At 34.3% G+C, this 17,280-nt stretch overlaps 1 protein-coding gene across 6 annotated transcripts in view; it reads right to left on the reverse strand.

Annotated features, from left to right (window-relative positions):
* Positions 1-17,280, reverse strand: part of LOC123559719 (pleckstrin homology-like domain family B member 1) — a 204,683-nt gene that overhangs the window by 103,954 nt on the left and 83,449 nt on the right. The window contains exon 1 of one of the 6 annotated variants that reach the window (XM_053552417.1): positions 6,506-7,042. The exons of the other annotated variants lie outside the window; for them this stretch is intronic. Coding sequence (XP_053408392.1) covers positions 6,506-6,551 — 46 coding nt within the window. The 5' untranslated portion in view covers positions 6,552-7,042. Of the gene's footprint in view, positions 1-6,505; positions 7,043-17,280 lie in introns of those variants that run through there. 6 annotated transcript variants of the gene reach the window in all.

The following is a 17,280-nucleotide window of genomic DNA, read 5'->3' on the forward strand; positions in this document are numbered from 1 at the left end:
GAGAAACAAAATTTGTCTACATACCCTTTGATCTCCATAATTAGCAGGTATGGTGTTTGAATGTAACAAGATTTTTTTTGTAAAATTCAAAATTTCTGTGTATCTTAATAATCAATGTTTTTACAGAACAGTTTATGAGCTTTAAAAGGCAGTGACAATATTACGATTTTTCAGAGTCATTTTTAAATCTCTATTATGCATAAATACAAAATTGTCTCATTTAAAAAACAACAGTTACTATATTTTCATATTTCAAAAGATACATGTTTTAAAATTGAAAAGCAAACCTTCATTATTAAGTCCAGATCGGAAAAGTCCACAAGATAGTGACATCATATGATACGATGCTTCAATGAAAATTGCCGAACAAATTGAAAGTCACAATGACAATAGAAAGTAGATGGGAAGTGGCCCCGGGGCCCTAATATATATATCTGTCTAGATCAAGTTAAATATAGATGTATCGATAGTTAAATGACGGAAATATTGATATTGTCCACATATTTAGGAAGACGTATTAATTACAGCTGTCAAGGATGAAGTGTTATTGCACACAATGGGTGATTAAGATACTGACAATCCTGACAGAAACACCACCTCTTTAAACCAGTCAGTCACCTTCTGTATAACATTTATTTCAGAATATATACTGTTTAAACCAAAAGGATTATTGGTTAAAGCATCTAGTAACAATGTAAAAACGTTTGTTTGTTTTAGGTTTAAATGCCGTTTTTCAACAGTAACTTCTGTTACATGTAACGGCGGAAGTTAACCTAACCAGTGTGCCTGGATTTTGTATCACTACAAACCGAATGATTTCAGACACAATGTCTTTTATCAAATCGTCACGGAGAACATGCAACTCGCCCGAGGATTGAACTCACGACCCTGCGATCCGTTGATCTGTACTCTCCCTACTGAGCTTAGCGGCAGGTTATGATGATGTGGATTCATATAGATACCAAAGTTTTTGAGCATGATACCCATGAAAGATATATGTACTCAAACATTTCGTTCAGGTCTTAGTAGCCAAAAAACAACTGTCTCAAAATTTAAGCAAACTTTGAGTAATGTTATACCAGATCATGTCCTTTCATATCACTGCTGACCACCAATCAGTGACAATTAAATAAAATGGCTTCAGGCACAGCTAAACTTATTCATTGATACTCAATTCAAATATTGTGCTGTGCTTCATATTCAACTTATAATTGTGTCTTATTTAAAATTTGTGTCGTACATCACTACATTCTTAGCTACACTTTAAACCATTCATTAGGCCAGAGTTTTTTTATCTTTCGTTTTACGGGAGATTTTTGAAAAATGAGCAGGGGGAGGAGGGAATAAAAATAAAAATAAAAAGCTTGAAAGTGAGCATCTCGGAAAAAAATATAAATAAAATAGAATTTTTTAAGATTTTTTTTATTTTGATGAACTTTCGTTTCAAGTTTTGTTTACTTGTGTTTGTGTCCAGTATTTGATATTGTGATGTATTGTTATGTTTTAAGACTATAAAAGCCATTTATACAGGATGAACTTTGAATAAAATTTTCATGCATGCTTGTGAATAAACTGCTTCAGGCACTGTAACTCACACTGGCAAGTCTTTAAAATTCAGAAAGCTTGTTTTACTTAATTTAAGTGGAAGACAAAAATTATTTTATCTGTTACAACAGCCACAGTAAATTTCAGTGACAGCAAGTAGAGACTAAAACACGTCTGGTATAAAGTGGCCTAGTAGTGTAGTAGTTTTGGTGGTTTGGTTTGCTTGCATCTTCTGCTGTGTAACCTCTGCTTTTTATACATAATATTTACTTATTGTATCTTTCACCAATATCATCTTTAATGAGCTAACTTTACAGTTTATGCCAGCTCATAATATACTGGATTTTATCAGCAAAATAAAGTATTTAATAACTTTGAATAACAGTCACAGTGCAGAGGGCAAGATTTTTTTTTCAGTGATGAAAAACAAGAGATAATCTAGCAAAAAGTAATCTGAAAATTTACCTCATTTAACTCTGTAATTTGCACCTTTTTATAATACACTTAAATCAAGTACTGAAGTTGCTTCTGTAATTTGCACCTTTTTATACTACACTAAGTTCAAGTACTGAAGTTGCATCACTTTTTGTCAAAATATTGTCTCCAATAAAAAGTATTCTTTATTATTCTTTATACACTTATGAATTCTATTGAAATTACAAAAGAAATGGACCATCTGTCAGATTTTGCCAACACTACCAGCTGCTTTATGCCAGACAGTCCCAAGCCTGTGTAAAGTGTGAGGGGTCACCATTGAAATAAAAATGTAAAAAAAAACTGCTGTTACAAACATTTATTTGTTCTGCAAACAACTAATGTTTTGAATAAAATTTAATGTCAAAGCACCTATGATATTGTATTGCCTTTCTATGGCAAACTTGTAAGTTGAATCTATTGAAAACAAAATGTGAGTAAGACAATCTTTAGACAATTTAATACTTTTAATACTGTCACTTTTATTAAAGGAGTATTATGTACAATAGTATTATTTCCCGAAAAATATATATTTTGAAAAGTGTCTAAAAATATTTGGACATAATCATCGTCCATCCACCCGTGTAGAAAGAGAAAAAAAAACGTTAAAGATTATCGGTAATTATTCAGTGATAAACTAAGTAATGTTGACCTTGTTTTCATGATCAATTTACACCCCCTCTAAGAGCTAAAAGAAGTGTGTCAGTATCTTGACATCTGAAGCGGAGATTAAAGCGGTATTTTTGCTCGAGATTGTCATGGCATTACGTCATGTTTTCGCGCCATGTGACATATCACTGTATGATCGTACCGCATCGGTTCTTAAAATTGCTGAGAAATAGAAATCAATAAAAAATTTCTTCTTTAATTTGTTATCAAAAAGCGAATGTGCTATATCCCGTATAAAAGGTAAATGTCTCAAACGATAGTTACTATAGTGGATATCCTACCTCTGTGACCTATTTGCCCTCAAGGAATTTACATTATTGTTTGACAAGAAAAACTTTTAAATTGTTGGTCAAAAAATACATGTACAAAGATTCATTTAAAACTTATTAAAAACCGCAGTGACATCACATTGCTTTATTTTAAAATCGCATTTCTACTTACGTTCACGAGGTCACATAACCTATTCTGCCGCACTAGCCAAAAACCGTCTTACTCCATGTATTGTAATCGCAGCCGCTTTTTCATTATTTAAGATTTTTTTATTCTGTTTTTTGTACTTTCTGGTCAAAAGTCTGAATTTTAAGCCCATAGTATTCATCATGTATTTACTTTTAGAAAGAAATAAGTAATTAAGATCGCGCTGTTTGAATTTTTACAAATGATTATATGAACATTCGACCGTTTTTATAGAATTTTGCCTACATTTTTGTCGATATCTTATTAAAATCATTATAGAATTCAAAAAGTATTATTTCTAAAGGGGTGTTGAAAACTTGAAGCGAAAATATTAAACAAGAGGGCCATGAAGGCCCTGTATCGCTCACCTGACCTACTGACCTAAAGATCATCAAGATTAACATTCTGACCAAGTTTCATTAAGATATGGTCATAAATGAGGTCTCTGAAGTGTTAACCAGCTTTTCCTTTGATTTGACACCGTGACCTAGTTTTTTGACCCAACATTACCCAGATTCGAACTTGACCTAATGATCATCAAGTTTAACATTCTGACTAAATTTCAGGAAGATACAGTCATAAATGTGGCCTCTAGAGTGTTAACCAGCTTTTCCTTTGATTTGACCCCGTGAGCTAGTTTTTGACACAACATGACCCAGATTCGAACTTGTCCTAATGATCATCAAGTTTAACATTCTGACTAAGTTTCATGAAGATAAAGTCATAAATGTGGCCTCTATAGTGTTAACAAGCTTTTCCTTTGATTTGAACTAGTGTCCTAGTTTTTGACCCAACATGACCCAGATTCGTTCTTGCCCTAAAGATCATCAAGTTTAACATTCTGACTAAATTTCAGGAAGATACAGTCATAAATGTGGCCTCTAGAGTGTTAACAAGCTTTTCCTTTGATATGACCCCGTGACCTAGTTTTTGACCCAACATGACCCAGATTCGAATTTATCCTAAAGATCATCAAGTTTAACATTCTGACTAAGTTTCATGAAGATACAGTCATAAATGTGGCCTCTAGAGTGTTAACAAGCTTTTCCTTTGATTTGACCTAGTGACCTAGTTTTTGACCCCAGCTGACCCAGATTTAAACTTGACCTAAAGATCATCAAGATTAACATTCTGACCAAGTTTCATTAAGATATGGTCATAAATGTGGCCTCTACAGTGTTAACTAGCTTTTCCTTTGATTTGACTGGGTGACCTAGTTTTTGATCCTACATGACCCAGATTCAAACTGGATCTTAAGAGCATCAATATTAACATTCTGACCAAGTATCATGAAGATATAGTCATAAATGCGGCCTCTACAGTGTTAACAAGCTTTTCCTTTGATTTGACCTGGTGACCTAGTTTTTGACCCCAGATGACCCAATACCAAACTCGACCAAGACTTAATTAAGGATAACATTCTGACCAAGTTTCATTAAGATAGGGCAAAAATTGTGACCTCTAGAATGTTAACAAGCTTTTCCTTTGATTTGACCTGGTGACCTAGTTTTTGACCCAGATGATCCAGATTTAAACTTGACCTAAAGATCATCAAGATTAAGATTCTAACCAAGTTTCATTAAGATATGGTCATAAATGTGGCCTCTACAGTGTTAACTAGCTTTTCCTTTGATTTGACTGGGTGACCTAGTTTTTGATCCTACATGACCCAGATTCGAACTGGACCTTAAGATCATCAATATTAACATTCTGACCAAGTATCATGAAGATACATTCATAAATGCTGCCTCTACAGTGTTAACAAGCTTTTCCTTTGATTTGACCTGGTGACCTAGTTTTTGACCCCAGATGACCCAATATCAAACTCAACCAAGACTTTATTAAGGATAACATTCTGACCAAGTTTCATTAAGATAAGGCTAAAATTGTGACCTCTAGAGTGTTAAGAAGCTTTTCCTTTGATTCGACCTGGTGACCTAGTTTCTGACCCCAGGTGACCCAGTATCGAATTTGTCCAAGATTTTATTAAGGGTAACATTCTGACCAAGTTTCATTAAGATTGGGCCAAAAATGTGACCTCTAGAGTGTTAACAAGCTTTTCCTTTGATCTGACCTTGTGACCTAGTTTTTGACCTCAGATGATCCAATATCGAACTTGTCCAAGATTTTATTGGGGGTAACATTCTGACCAAGTTTCATTAAGATTGGGCCAAAATTGTGACCTCTAGAGTGTTAACAAGCTTTTCCTTTGATTTGACCTGGTGACCTCGTTTTTGACCCCAGATGACCCAATATCGAACTCATCCAAGATTTTATCGAGGGTAACATTCTGACTAAGTTTCATTAAGATTGGGCCAAAAATGTGACCTTTAGAGTGTTAACAGTCAAATTGTTGACGACGGACGGACGGACGGACGGACGGACGGACGACGGACGACGACGGACGCCGGACACAGGGTGATCACTAAAGCTCACCTTTGAGCACTTTGTGCTCAGGTGAGCTAAAAATGAATGCACTACGCACGGTTTTTGTGTACGTGTCGATGTAAATTAGATCATGCGATAGGTCACACGTGCTTGTGGAATGGAAAATTACCGGCATGACTTTTTGATATCTTTACGATTCGCGGGTAAATTCCAGTCAATCCAGGTAGCGACTGAACCATCTCAAAGTTTGTTGACGTTTTGTAGATGTAATATCTGAATTTTGGTAAAGTAAGGACGTAAAAAAAAAACACTCGCCCGATCGGTCGAGTACACAGCGAGGTCCACTCGTCCTACTCAGACTTAACTCGCCAATGCGAGCAGGCGAGTGGAATTTTAAACCCTGTTAATGCCGATAGATGTACGGCAAAACAAGATATTTTGCACGCGTTAAACTCCCTTCCTGTGAAATTATGTCCAGGTGAAAATACACTAATTTTATTTTCTTTGGGGCTGTAAACAACCGACCGGCGGAAAAAATAAAATAAAACTCAGGAAAATGAATTTTAATTTTATTCCACTTCAGCAATATTTAGGACCGGCGCTCCCGTAAAACGAAAAATAAAAAAACTCTGGCCTTATATGACTTAAAAATTGTGTTGTGTAAAACTTAATTCATCATCAGCTAGTCTTAATTATTCATCATATAGGTGTGTCAGGTAACTTAGAATCTGTGATATATAAGAATTAAGTAATATGTCATAATATAACTGTATTGAATATTTAGAAACAATACAGTGTAATCATATTTTAGTTATGTCAAAAAAATGAAAAGTTGTGTTGCATGAAACTTTAATATGCGCTATAATTAATAAATCTACTTGGTCCTTAAACTAATCACGTCAAACAGTTTAGAAATTGTGTTGCAGACTAACCAAAACTTACACGAGATTTAAATTTCATCATATATACTTACTTGAAGGCAAGCTGTATCGCATCTTCAGTTTTGTTCTTCGATCCATTTTGTTTTCTTTAATGAATAAACGACACTTCCCAGTCAGAATATCAGAATATCTTCACAGTCGTTATATTTCAATCTTTTTTCGTTAAAATGCCTGCCCTTTAATTATGCACCTCTTTACCGAAATCATGTCTAAAATCTAAAAGTCCAGATGAGTATTTGGTACAGTACGTCTTTTCATAAAGTTAGTGTCTCATCTAATTTAAAAATCCGACATTTTCACAAAAAAAAACACTTGTTGTTTTTTTTTTCTTTCCACATAAAACTATGTCAACACCATCCTTATAATCATTCAAAACATTCATGCAATCGAGGGATTGAGCAAAAACTTTCGTATCTTCGGTAACTGAATTAAAAACTTACGTCAGTTTTCCGTTCATCCCTCATTACATATATAACCATGAATCCATACTTTTTTCACGAAAGAAAGTAATATACATATGCCCCACCACACCACATACAGCCTCCTGCCGATTTAGAAATTTCATTCACCTGAAAGATGATGGTTTTATTTACATACAAAAGATTATTATCACTGCTGATGCATTCAGTCTGTTCTCTATTTACATGGCGTGTCTCTTATTTTAATAACAACATTTTTAACAAAATCAAGATTTAAAGATGAGATTTACGTCTTTAAAACCCAAATTCACATGCAAATTAAACGAAAAACTTTATTTTCATATTTATGAAATGATTTGTAATCTTTATAATGCAACTTTCATGGTTATCATAAAATAATCAAAGCGTTTTAGATCAAAAACATTAATTTCAGTCTTATCAGGGGCAAATAACCCCGACTTCTTACATTATTTTTTAATCATCTACATTATAGTATGCCACCCTTTTTCTTTTTTCCTGTTTTTCATTAAGTTATTTACTATTTCATGTTTAATCCAAAAATTCATTAGGCTAATTAGTTCAGGGGCAGTAACTCAAATACATCGATAATATCAGTTCAGGGACAATAACTCAAACACAGCAATAACATAAGTTCAGGGGCAGTAACTTCAATTCATCGATAATTAAGGGAGGTTAATCCAATATATCAATAACAATGATGTTCAGGGGCAGTAACCCCAATACCTCAGGGACAGTAACTCTAACACAGCAATAACATAAGTTCAGGGGCAGTAACTTCAATTCATCGATAATTAAGGGAGGTTAATCCAATATATCAATAACAATGATGTTCAGGGGCAGTAACTCCAATACCTCAGGGACAGTAACTCTAACACAGCAATAAGAATTATGTTCAGGGTCAGTAACTCCAATACCGCAATAATAATCTATAATGTATGTGAACAAATATGGATGTAAATTGGTTTTTAAACTGTGGACTGATTAACTGATTTCTACTATAAATTATATCACTTCAGCAATGTCCACACCAGGGAAATTACCAATTGTCACCATTGGTCTTCTATCTTAAGAAACAAAGAAACCCATAATCTTACATAAAATTCCTTACTAGGATTGGCAAAAAAGGATTGACTTGTATTTTACTATACTATATGTCAGAGTGCCTGGCCAACCCACAAGACTTTTCGGTAAAGTAAACACGGGGAAGATGGCTCGATTCCAGTAACAGTTTTGCTATCTTCCTTATTACTTGTCAGATATTAATAAAATAAAAAGCTTCAAACACAGGAAAATGGGTGCTTTCTTTGCCACAAAGTGTCTGCCGGAAATTCTTGAAACTTTTTTCAAACACTTCGCTTAAATGTTTTGTTTTTTCACGGAACAATGTATAGGTAACATACGCACTGGACTTTAGGCAAAGTGTTTGAGTAAGTGTGGCAGACGTTTTGTGCTGAGGAAAGCACTCATTTCCGTGTCTTTGACACTTTTTATTTTATTAAAATCCATCAAGTCACTAGGAAATGACAAACAAAAATGTTCCATCAATCGGGTGAATTTCCTGTGTGTACCATACCAAAACGTCACGTAGGTTGGCCACCATGTATCTATAGTAGTATATTTTCTTTAAAAACGGATTTCGTTGTTTTACATTAAAAGCTGTTTCTTATGCAGCTGGCATTATCGTCAACTCATGCAGGAGAAAAGTGAAATAACAAAGACGAAATGATTGTGATCTCACAATTTTTTTCAGGTAATCTGTGATCTTACTTGACATAAAGGTAAATTAATGTAAACGTAACTGACAAGTGTAGAGTACAATACAGGAATACTCGGGATTCCGAACCAGCAAAACAATGCTGGCAAAGCTTCTTATACACCTCAACAATGTGCGAAAAAGTCCTCCATATACCCGCAGACAGTAACAGATGTGTCGGCTGGAAATAGCAACTTTTTTTTTGGCTTGCTGAATACAGATGCCAGGATTATGTCTTTATTGTCTATATTGTGTAAATGATTTGTAACAGTGTAGGAAAATATGTAGTATTTTCTCTCAATTGTTGTGTTTTCTCTACGAGAATATTGTAACATTCTGAATGCGATTTCAAAGCTTGCTTATTTGTTTTAGAGACCTGCAATTTCTGGAAATTGTTAAAAAAATACTACTTTAAATCTAGGTTCAGCACAACAATTACTCTTGGATATCAAAAGTTTGTCATGTAAATCCTTGTAGGTCTGTAAATAGGTTTTTGTAGGAAAAGAGGTAATGATGGCCCTATATTGCTTACTTGAATGTTTGTTTTGTTTTGGGTTTAATGCCAGTTTTTCAACAGTTTTTCAGTTATGTAACGACAGGCAGTTAAGTTAACCATGCAGTGTTCCTGGATTCTGTACCAGTACAAACCTGTTCTCTGCTAGAAACTGCCAACTTCCCCATGAATCATAGGTAGAGGATGAATGATTTCAGACACATCTTTTATCAAGTCACCATGCCGAACATAAGCCTCAACCGAGGATCATACTCATGGCCCAAAGATCTGTAGATCTGCACATAGAGCTATGCAAAGAAGCTTGAATGTTTGTACTTCTTTAGTGAAAATATAGCATTTGTTACCAAATCAAGGGCTGTAACTCTTAACTTTGTTTGAGTAATCTTGACCTTTATCAATCTTGTTTAAATCTTTCAACCACATCTACACTGTGTGCCAGTATCATGTTAACTGCTACAAAAGTGAGGTCTCTAATCTGTTGAAATGTGGCTTTCCTGACATATTCAAGTGCCATAACTCTGTCACTACTGAAGTTACTTTGCCCATTATTAAACTTGTCCATAATTTGGTGGTAATAGGACATTCTGTGTCAGTTTTGTAAAGAGTGCTCAAGGTACAAAGTCTCCAATGTGTCAACAATGTCAAATATGGCAATTCTGACTAATTCCAGGGAATTAACTCTAGTATTTTCTATTATCACACTTGTCTGAGATCTCATAAACACATACATTCTGTGTGTCATTAACACTGCACACGATTATGTGTTAACAATGCAAATATTTGTTAGAATTTGAAGAATGAGAGGGCTATAACTCTGGCTGAATTGTATAACATCTTGTGGCCATATATACAGTGTATGTAATTTTCATGAAGTGTGGCTGCTATTATGTGTAAACAATGTAAAATACGACAATGCTGATAAATTCAAGGGCTATAGCTCTTGTGTTATAGAAGCAATATTGCCCATTGCTGGCCCTGACAAAGATTTGCGGCATAATAGATTCTACTCAAGTTTCATTAAGTGTAGGCAATGTCAAATAAGGCTATTTCGATAAATTCAAGGGCCATAACTCTTAGCAGCAATCTAAAGAAATACTGGCTCTGACAAAGATCTTGAGGCAATATATATAATTATTATAGTTTCATGAAGTATTTCTGCATCTGATAAATTCAAGGGCTATAACTCTTTTGTTGCAGCAGCGATCTTGCCAGCTAATGGCCCTGACAAAGATCTTAAGGCAATACAATTATTCTGTGATAGATTCAGAAAGACTGCTTCAGAAAAAAGCTCTCTCTCCAAATCAGTAAATCATTAACAGAATTGACTGACATTAGTAAATCATTAACAGATGGATTGACATTAGTAAATCATTAACAGATGGATGGAGTGCACTGACAGATGGTTAGTTTTGTTAATTTGTTATGGGGTTTTAAACAGTATTTCAGTTATGTAACAGCAGGTGTTTAACCTATCCAGTGCTCCTGGATTCTACAACAGTACTACCCTGTTCTCCAGAAGTAACTGCCAACTTCCCCACATGAATCAGAAGTGGAAGACAAATGATTTCAGACACAATGTCTTTTACCAATCATCATGGAGAACATGCAACTCGCCCGAGGATTGAACTCATGATCCAGCGATCTGTATATGAGCCGCACCATGAGAAAACCAACATGGTGCATCCGCGCAGTCTGGTCAGGATCCACTCTGTTTGCTAACAGTTTCTCTAATTGCAATAGGCTTTGAAAGCAAATAGCATGGATCCTGACCAGACTGAGCGGCTCATATATGCACTCTCCTTATTGTGCTAAGCGGACAGACCACTAACGGATGAAAGGTGATAATATCTCTGTATTCAGGTAAACTTAAAAATTTTCATCGATAATATAAATGTTTGCTGATTAATGTTTAATGATTATTCTGTGAAAACTTTATGGCAATTCATGGTATATTTGTTTTACAGATCATTAACATTAGAAACTGTATAAAAAAGTGTCTTCAATAAATTTTAAGTAACTTTTTCAGAATTTAAAGCATTTATGATACAGAAGATATTCTTATCTTTATTTAGTGTATTTTTAAGACTCTTGAAAGCACCTGAACTTTCAGGCAAAAAAATTACTTTTGCCAACATTGGAAAACAGTGGAACTTATCAAAGAGATATCTCCCTTCTCTAAAATCCTAAATCTGTCTGTGACAATAAATTGTGTATCAGATACTCTTAATGTGACAATAAACTACTGCAAATACTTTTAGTTTGGACAAAAACATATTATCTTATAATTTTTCATGAAAAAACGTTTTGCATCAGCAGCAATATAACTAATCCATTGTACAATCACTGCCATATAACATTCTTTTACAGAAGAAATCCACAAATCCAGGTGAATATCCAACTGTTCCCTACTTGTCACTCATTTTAAAACACAACCAAAATGTTCCTAACGAATTACATTATTCCAGCAAGTAATTCACTAAGTAGAACACTGAAAAGTACCAAACATTAATAAACCCAGAACACTTATTAATGTCTTATTTCAAAAGAAGTAAACGGCTGTCAGTTCATTTTTTATATCCACATTTTTTACACAATTTCACCTACAAAGGTAGTGGTAGTATGTAAAATAGCCAATGAAAAATACAACTGAAGCATCTTTATGATGCAGCTATATAATTTCTGCTCCAATTATTCAGAAAGTGATGATCCACTAGTAAATACCGTAAATAATCTAGTAAGACAGCTGCACCTCCATATCAGAAAGTGATGATCCACTAGCTACTACCGTAAATAATCTAGTAAGACAGCTGCACCTCCATATCAGAAAGTGATGATCCACTAGCTACTACCGTAAATAATCTAGTAAGACAGCTGCACCTCCATATCAGAAAGTGATGATCCACTAGCTACTACCATAATCTAGTATTAGACAGCTGCACCTTGAATGATCCCCAGCCAATACCATAAAAAGTCTTGTAACACATCTTTGCCTCTACTTACTTCATCAACTTCTTTTCTAATAACACCTTCAAGAAAGCATGTTTATGTCTTTTGCATTGAACTTATGATTTCATCCTAATCTATCTATTTCTTTTTTCCTTCACTCAAAACATTATCCACTGCTTCTGCACTTCACTCAAAATGTTATTTGTGTTTATCAATTTCTTTTGCATTTCACTCAAAATTGTCCTATTAATGAAATGTTCAATTTCTCTTGTCAATCAATTTCTCGAATATTTTTATTGAGTATTTATTGCAATTTGTCAACTTCCCATGACATCCCCTTAGTTTATCAATTTCTTTTGTCTGTTACAATTAAAGTATTTATAAATGTTCCACAGTATATTTTGCATTTCACTGAATCTTAACCTAGTTTGGTTTATCAATTTTTTTTATCTTAGTTAATCAATGTCTTTTGCATTCACTCAAAATCTCCTCTTAGGTTAACAGTTTCTTTTGTGCATTACTCAAAATCTATTTCAACAATTTTCTATTCCTCTTCAGGTTGTTTGTCAAATTCTCATTGAAGTTTATCAATTTCTTTTGTATTCCACTTTGTTTGTCAATTTCTTTTACTCAAAATCTGGTCTATGTTTGTCAAATTTCATTTATATTTCACCCAAAATCTTATCTTGATTTGTAAATTTCCTTTACATTTATCTCAGAATGATCTTATCTTGATTTACCACAATCTTTGAATCTAATTTTAGACCATGACATCCAGTAATTCACTCAGTCTTACTCTATAATAATTTTTTCTATCTACAATAGTTTACATAACACTTTGTCAAGCTCTAAAGCAAACAATCAGATATCTGAGTTTCAAAACGCAAGTCCACCCTGTACATCACCAGGGCAGATATCATAACCGATACGGTAAAAGTATCTCTGGCAGAGGAAACTGGAAAAATTAGCCCATCTATCTTGTAAACATCACATTCCCTAGATAACAATGATGTATATATTATCAAATTATTGTCTAACATTGCTGAACTCAGAACTGCTCTGGTACTACAGCATGATTTCTTATCTGTCCTTGGATGAATTCCTTCCTAACAAACTGTGACTCTGTCTTCATAATGGACCAAAAAAGAATTGACCTTTGACGAAAATTTATTTTTTTTCTCAAAAAACAAACAAACAAGGATTGTATCTTCAAGAATAAAAACGTTATTAACATCAAGGTACACAAAGAAAATGACATCTTACTACTAAAGCACAAAATCAATGTCAAGGACAAATATCTTTCAAAGGTCAAGGACAATTTAATCATATCAAGTAGTCTGTTGTTCAAGGGAGGTAATTCTTCAGACTTTTCAAATTTTGTATAATTATGCCCCTTTTCTTCTCAAAACAGAGATAATCAAAGCTAATTAAGACAGTAAAGATGGAAAACTTGGAATTTGGAGAAATATAATAAAAAATTTTGTTTAAAAAGATTGTCTAGTCAGTAGCCAGACTAGACATCCAGATGCAAACTGACAATGGCAGTTTCATAGAAGCACAAAATGTCTAGGACAATTAGGCTTGTGCTTATTTCATCCATGTCAAGGTCATTTTTGGAGGTCTGGAGCTTTTCACTCTTTTTTTGTACTTTTATCAGATGTCACAGACAATTTTATAGTGCACAAAGCCAAATGATGTCACCATAATATTATGCACTGTAATGACTATTATGGTACTTACAAACTGTTACGATAAATGCCATGTCATTAGATCCAAATATCAAGGTACATCAAAATGACTAATGAGGTTTAAAGATGAGAATGAAAATTACCATGACATTGGAAGAAATATCAAGGTACCTCAAAATGACTAATGAGGTTTGAAGATGATGATGATAAATATCATCACACAAGAACCAAACATCAAGGTACATCAAAATGACTAATGAGGTTTAAAGATGACAATGGAAATTACCATGACATTGGAAGAAATATCAAGGTATATCAAAATGAATAATGAGATTTGAAGATGATGATGATAAATATCATCACACAAGAACCAAACATCAAGGTACTTCAAACTGACTGATGAGGTTTCAAGATGACAATGATATATAGCATGACATTAGAACCAAACATCAAGGTACATTAAACTGACTAATGGGGTTTCAAGATGACATTAATAAATACCATGACATTAGAACCAAACATCAAGGTACATCAAACTGATTAATGGGGTTTCAAGATGACATTAATAAATACCATGACATTAGAACCAAACATAAAGGTACATACAAATGAGGAACATCAAGGTACATTAAAATGACTAATGAGGTTTCAAGATCAGGATGTCAAATGTCCTCTTGTGCAATCATCTTATAATTCTAAGATTTTATGGTAACAAAAAGTACAATGAAAAATATTCTGATATAAACAGAACAGTGCTTGCCTGTTATTCCAGCAAAGATGCACATAATTTTATATACAAGATTCAGATTGAGATATTGACCTGATAACAATAATTACTTTAAGACTGCCTGATATAATACAAGATTACATTACTGAGATGCTGTCAGATAATACTAATCACCCTGTTATCCTATAACTCCTGTAACTGACCATGTGATAACAGAAATAATACACAGCAGACTACATCAGTAAAATTAAGTAAACTTTACTGCAATCACATCATGCTTCACTTTACTGCAATCACATCATGCTTCAGAAAGATTTTTATTTTTATTGTGTGTGTGTTTGGGTTTAACCCTTACCATGCTGGACACGATTAATTCTGCCTTTGCGACCAGTGCAGATCATGATCAGCCTGCACATCCGTGCAGTCTGATCATGACTTGCACTGTTCGCCATTCAGTCAGTATCTTTTTGGTATGCACCCATTTTAACAGTTAAAGGTACTTTCCAAATTGAAAGATGGACAAGTTCATTGTAGAAATTAGTAGGATAAGGATTAACGTCTTTTTTAACAATTTTTCAGTCATATAAAGGACAGTGTCTACTTGCAGCAGTAAGCACACTGTCCACCTTTATAGAATGCTGCCTCACTGGAATATCACCATGCAGACACGTGACATGATACCCCACCCAGTCACATTACAATGAAAACGGGCTGACCAGTCCTAGCACTATCCCCTTAATGTTGAACGCCAAGCGGGGAAGCTACTTGCACCATTTTTTATGTCTTTGGTATGACACGGCCAGGGATCGAACCCACAACCTCCCAGACTCTAAGGGGGCACTCTACCATTAGGTTACTGAGGCGGTTAGATTCCATGTAATTGAAGCATGTCTATCAATAAGGTCTGACTGATTCATAAAAGGGAGATAATAACAAGACTATTCTCAGTGCTTGATAGTATAAAATAAACTATGAGTAAAACTTTAACAATACAATAAGCATATTCTAAGTCGAAAAGAGGCTATAATTCAGTCAAAATGCTTGATAGAGTTGTCTGCTCCTGTTTACAGACTGGGGTCATGATGGTAAACAAGTATGCAAAAATTTTATATGAAAGCAATATCTCAATGGACTTTGAAAATATTTCGGGGGGACTATGAAAATATTTGGGGTGGTATGCAAACTTTAACATTACAATAAGCATATTCTAAGTCGAAAAGGGGCCATAATTCAGTCAAAATGCTCGATAGAGTTGTCTGCTCCTGTTTACAGACTAGGATCATGATGGTAAACAAGTATGCAAAATATGAAAGCAATATCTCAACGGACTTTGAAAACATTTGGGGTGGTACGCAAACTTCAACATTTGTGTGACGCTCATGCTAACGCTAATGCTGACGCGAGTAGGATAGCCCCCCTATTCCTCAAATAGTCGAGCTAAAGATGATCAATTTTATCAAAGTTATATTATCTTCGTAATGTGACTCTCCAGTAAATGCATTTAGTCCCAAGCTGAATAGGTATCATTTTTTTTTCCCAAATGCAAGACAAAAATTCACCATTGCAGTTAGTTAACAACAAGAGCACCGCCTTGCGGGTGCTGACGCTCATCTGATTTTTTTTGTATGATAGAAATATTGTCCTACCCATGATTTTCTAAGTCTAAAAAGGGCCATCACTCTTGCAAAAAGCAGGATAGAGTTATGTTTCTTGATGTACAGTGTCCACTTATGATGGTGAAAAACTGTTGCAAGTTTTAAAGCAATAGCTTTGATAGTTTATGAGAAAAGTTGACTTAAACATAATATTCAACCAAGAAAATGATTTTTCTAAGTCCAAAATGGGCAATAATTATTGCAAAAAGCAGGATGGAGTTATGTTGCTTGCTGTACAGGGTCTGCTTATGATGGTGAACAAGAGTTGCAAGTTTTAAAGCAATAGCTTTGATAGTTCAAGAGGAAAAGTTGACCTAAACATAAAACTTAACCAAGAAATCTGATATTTTCTAAGTCCAAAAGGGGCCATAAATCTTGCAAAAAGCAGGATGGAGTTATGTTTCTTGCTGTACAGGGTCAGCTTATGATGGTGAACAAGTGTTGCAAGTTTTAAAGGAATAGCTTTGATAGTTTAGGATAAAAGCTGACCTAAACATAAAACTTAACCAAGAAAACTGATTTTCTAAGTCCAAAAGGGGCAATAATTCTTGCAAAAAGCAAGATGGAGTTATGTTTCTTGATGTACAGGGTCTGCTTATGATGGTGAACAAGTATTCCAAGTTTCAAAGCAATAGCTTTGATAGTTTAGGAGAAAAGTTGACCTAAACATAAAACTTAACCAAGAAATCTGATATTTTCTAAGTACATGTACAAAAGGGGCCATAAATCTTGCAAAAAGCAAGATGGAGTTATGTTTCTTGCTATACAGGGTCAGCTTATGATGGTGAACAAGTATTCCAAGTTTCAAAGCAATAGCTTTGATAGTTTAGGAGAAAAGCTGACCTAAACATAAAACTTAACCAGGCAACGCCGACGCCGACGCCGACAACCGCTCAAGTGATGACAATAACTCATCATTTTTTTTCAAAAAATCAGATGAGCTAAAAACAATAATTCTAAGGAAATGTCATCTCATAAAACTGTATTTGAAAATTTTTTTTTTCAAGAGTATCTTCCAACTCCACAGAATATTTCTAGCACCAGATGACACCCGGACTGTGCAAGACTGATATTGTCAGACCTT

Source organism: Mercenaria mercenaria, chromosome 10 (genome assembly GCF_021730395.1).
Source record: "Mercenaria mercenaria strain notata chromosome 10, MADL_Memer_1, whole genome shotgun sequence".
Lineage (NCBI taxonomy): Eukaryota > Metazoa > Mollusca > Bivalvia > Venerida > Veneridae > Mercenaria > Mercenaria mercenaria.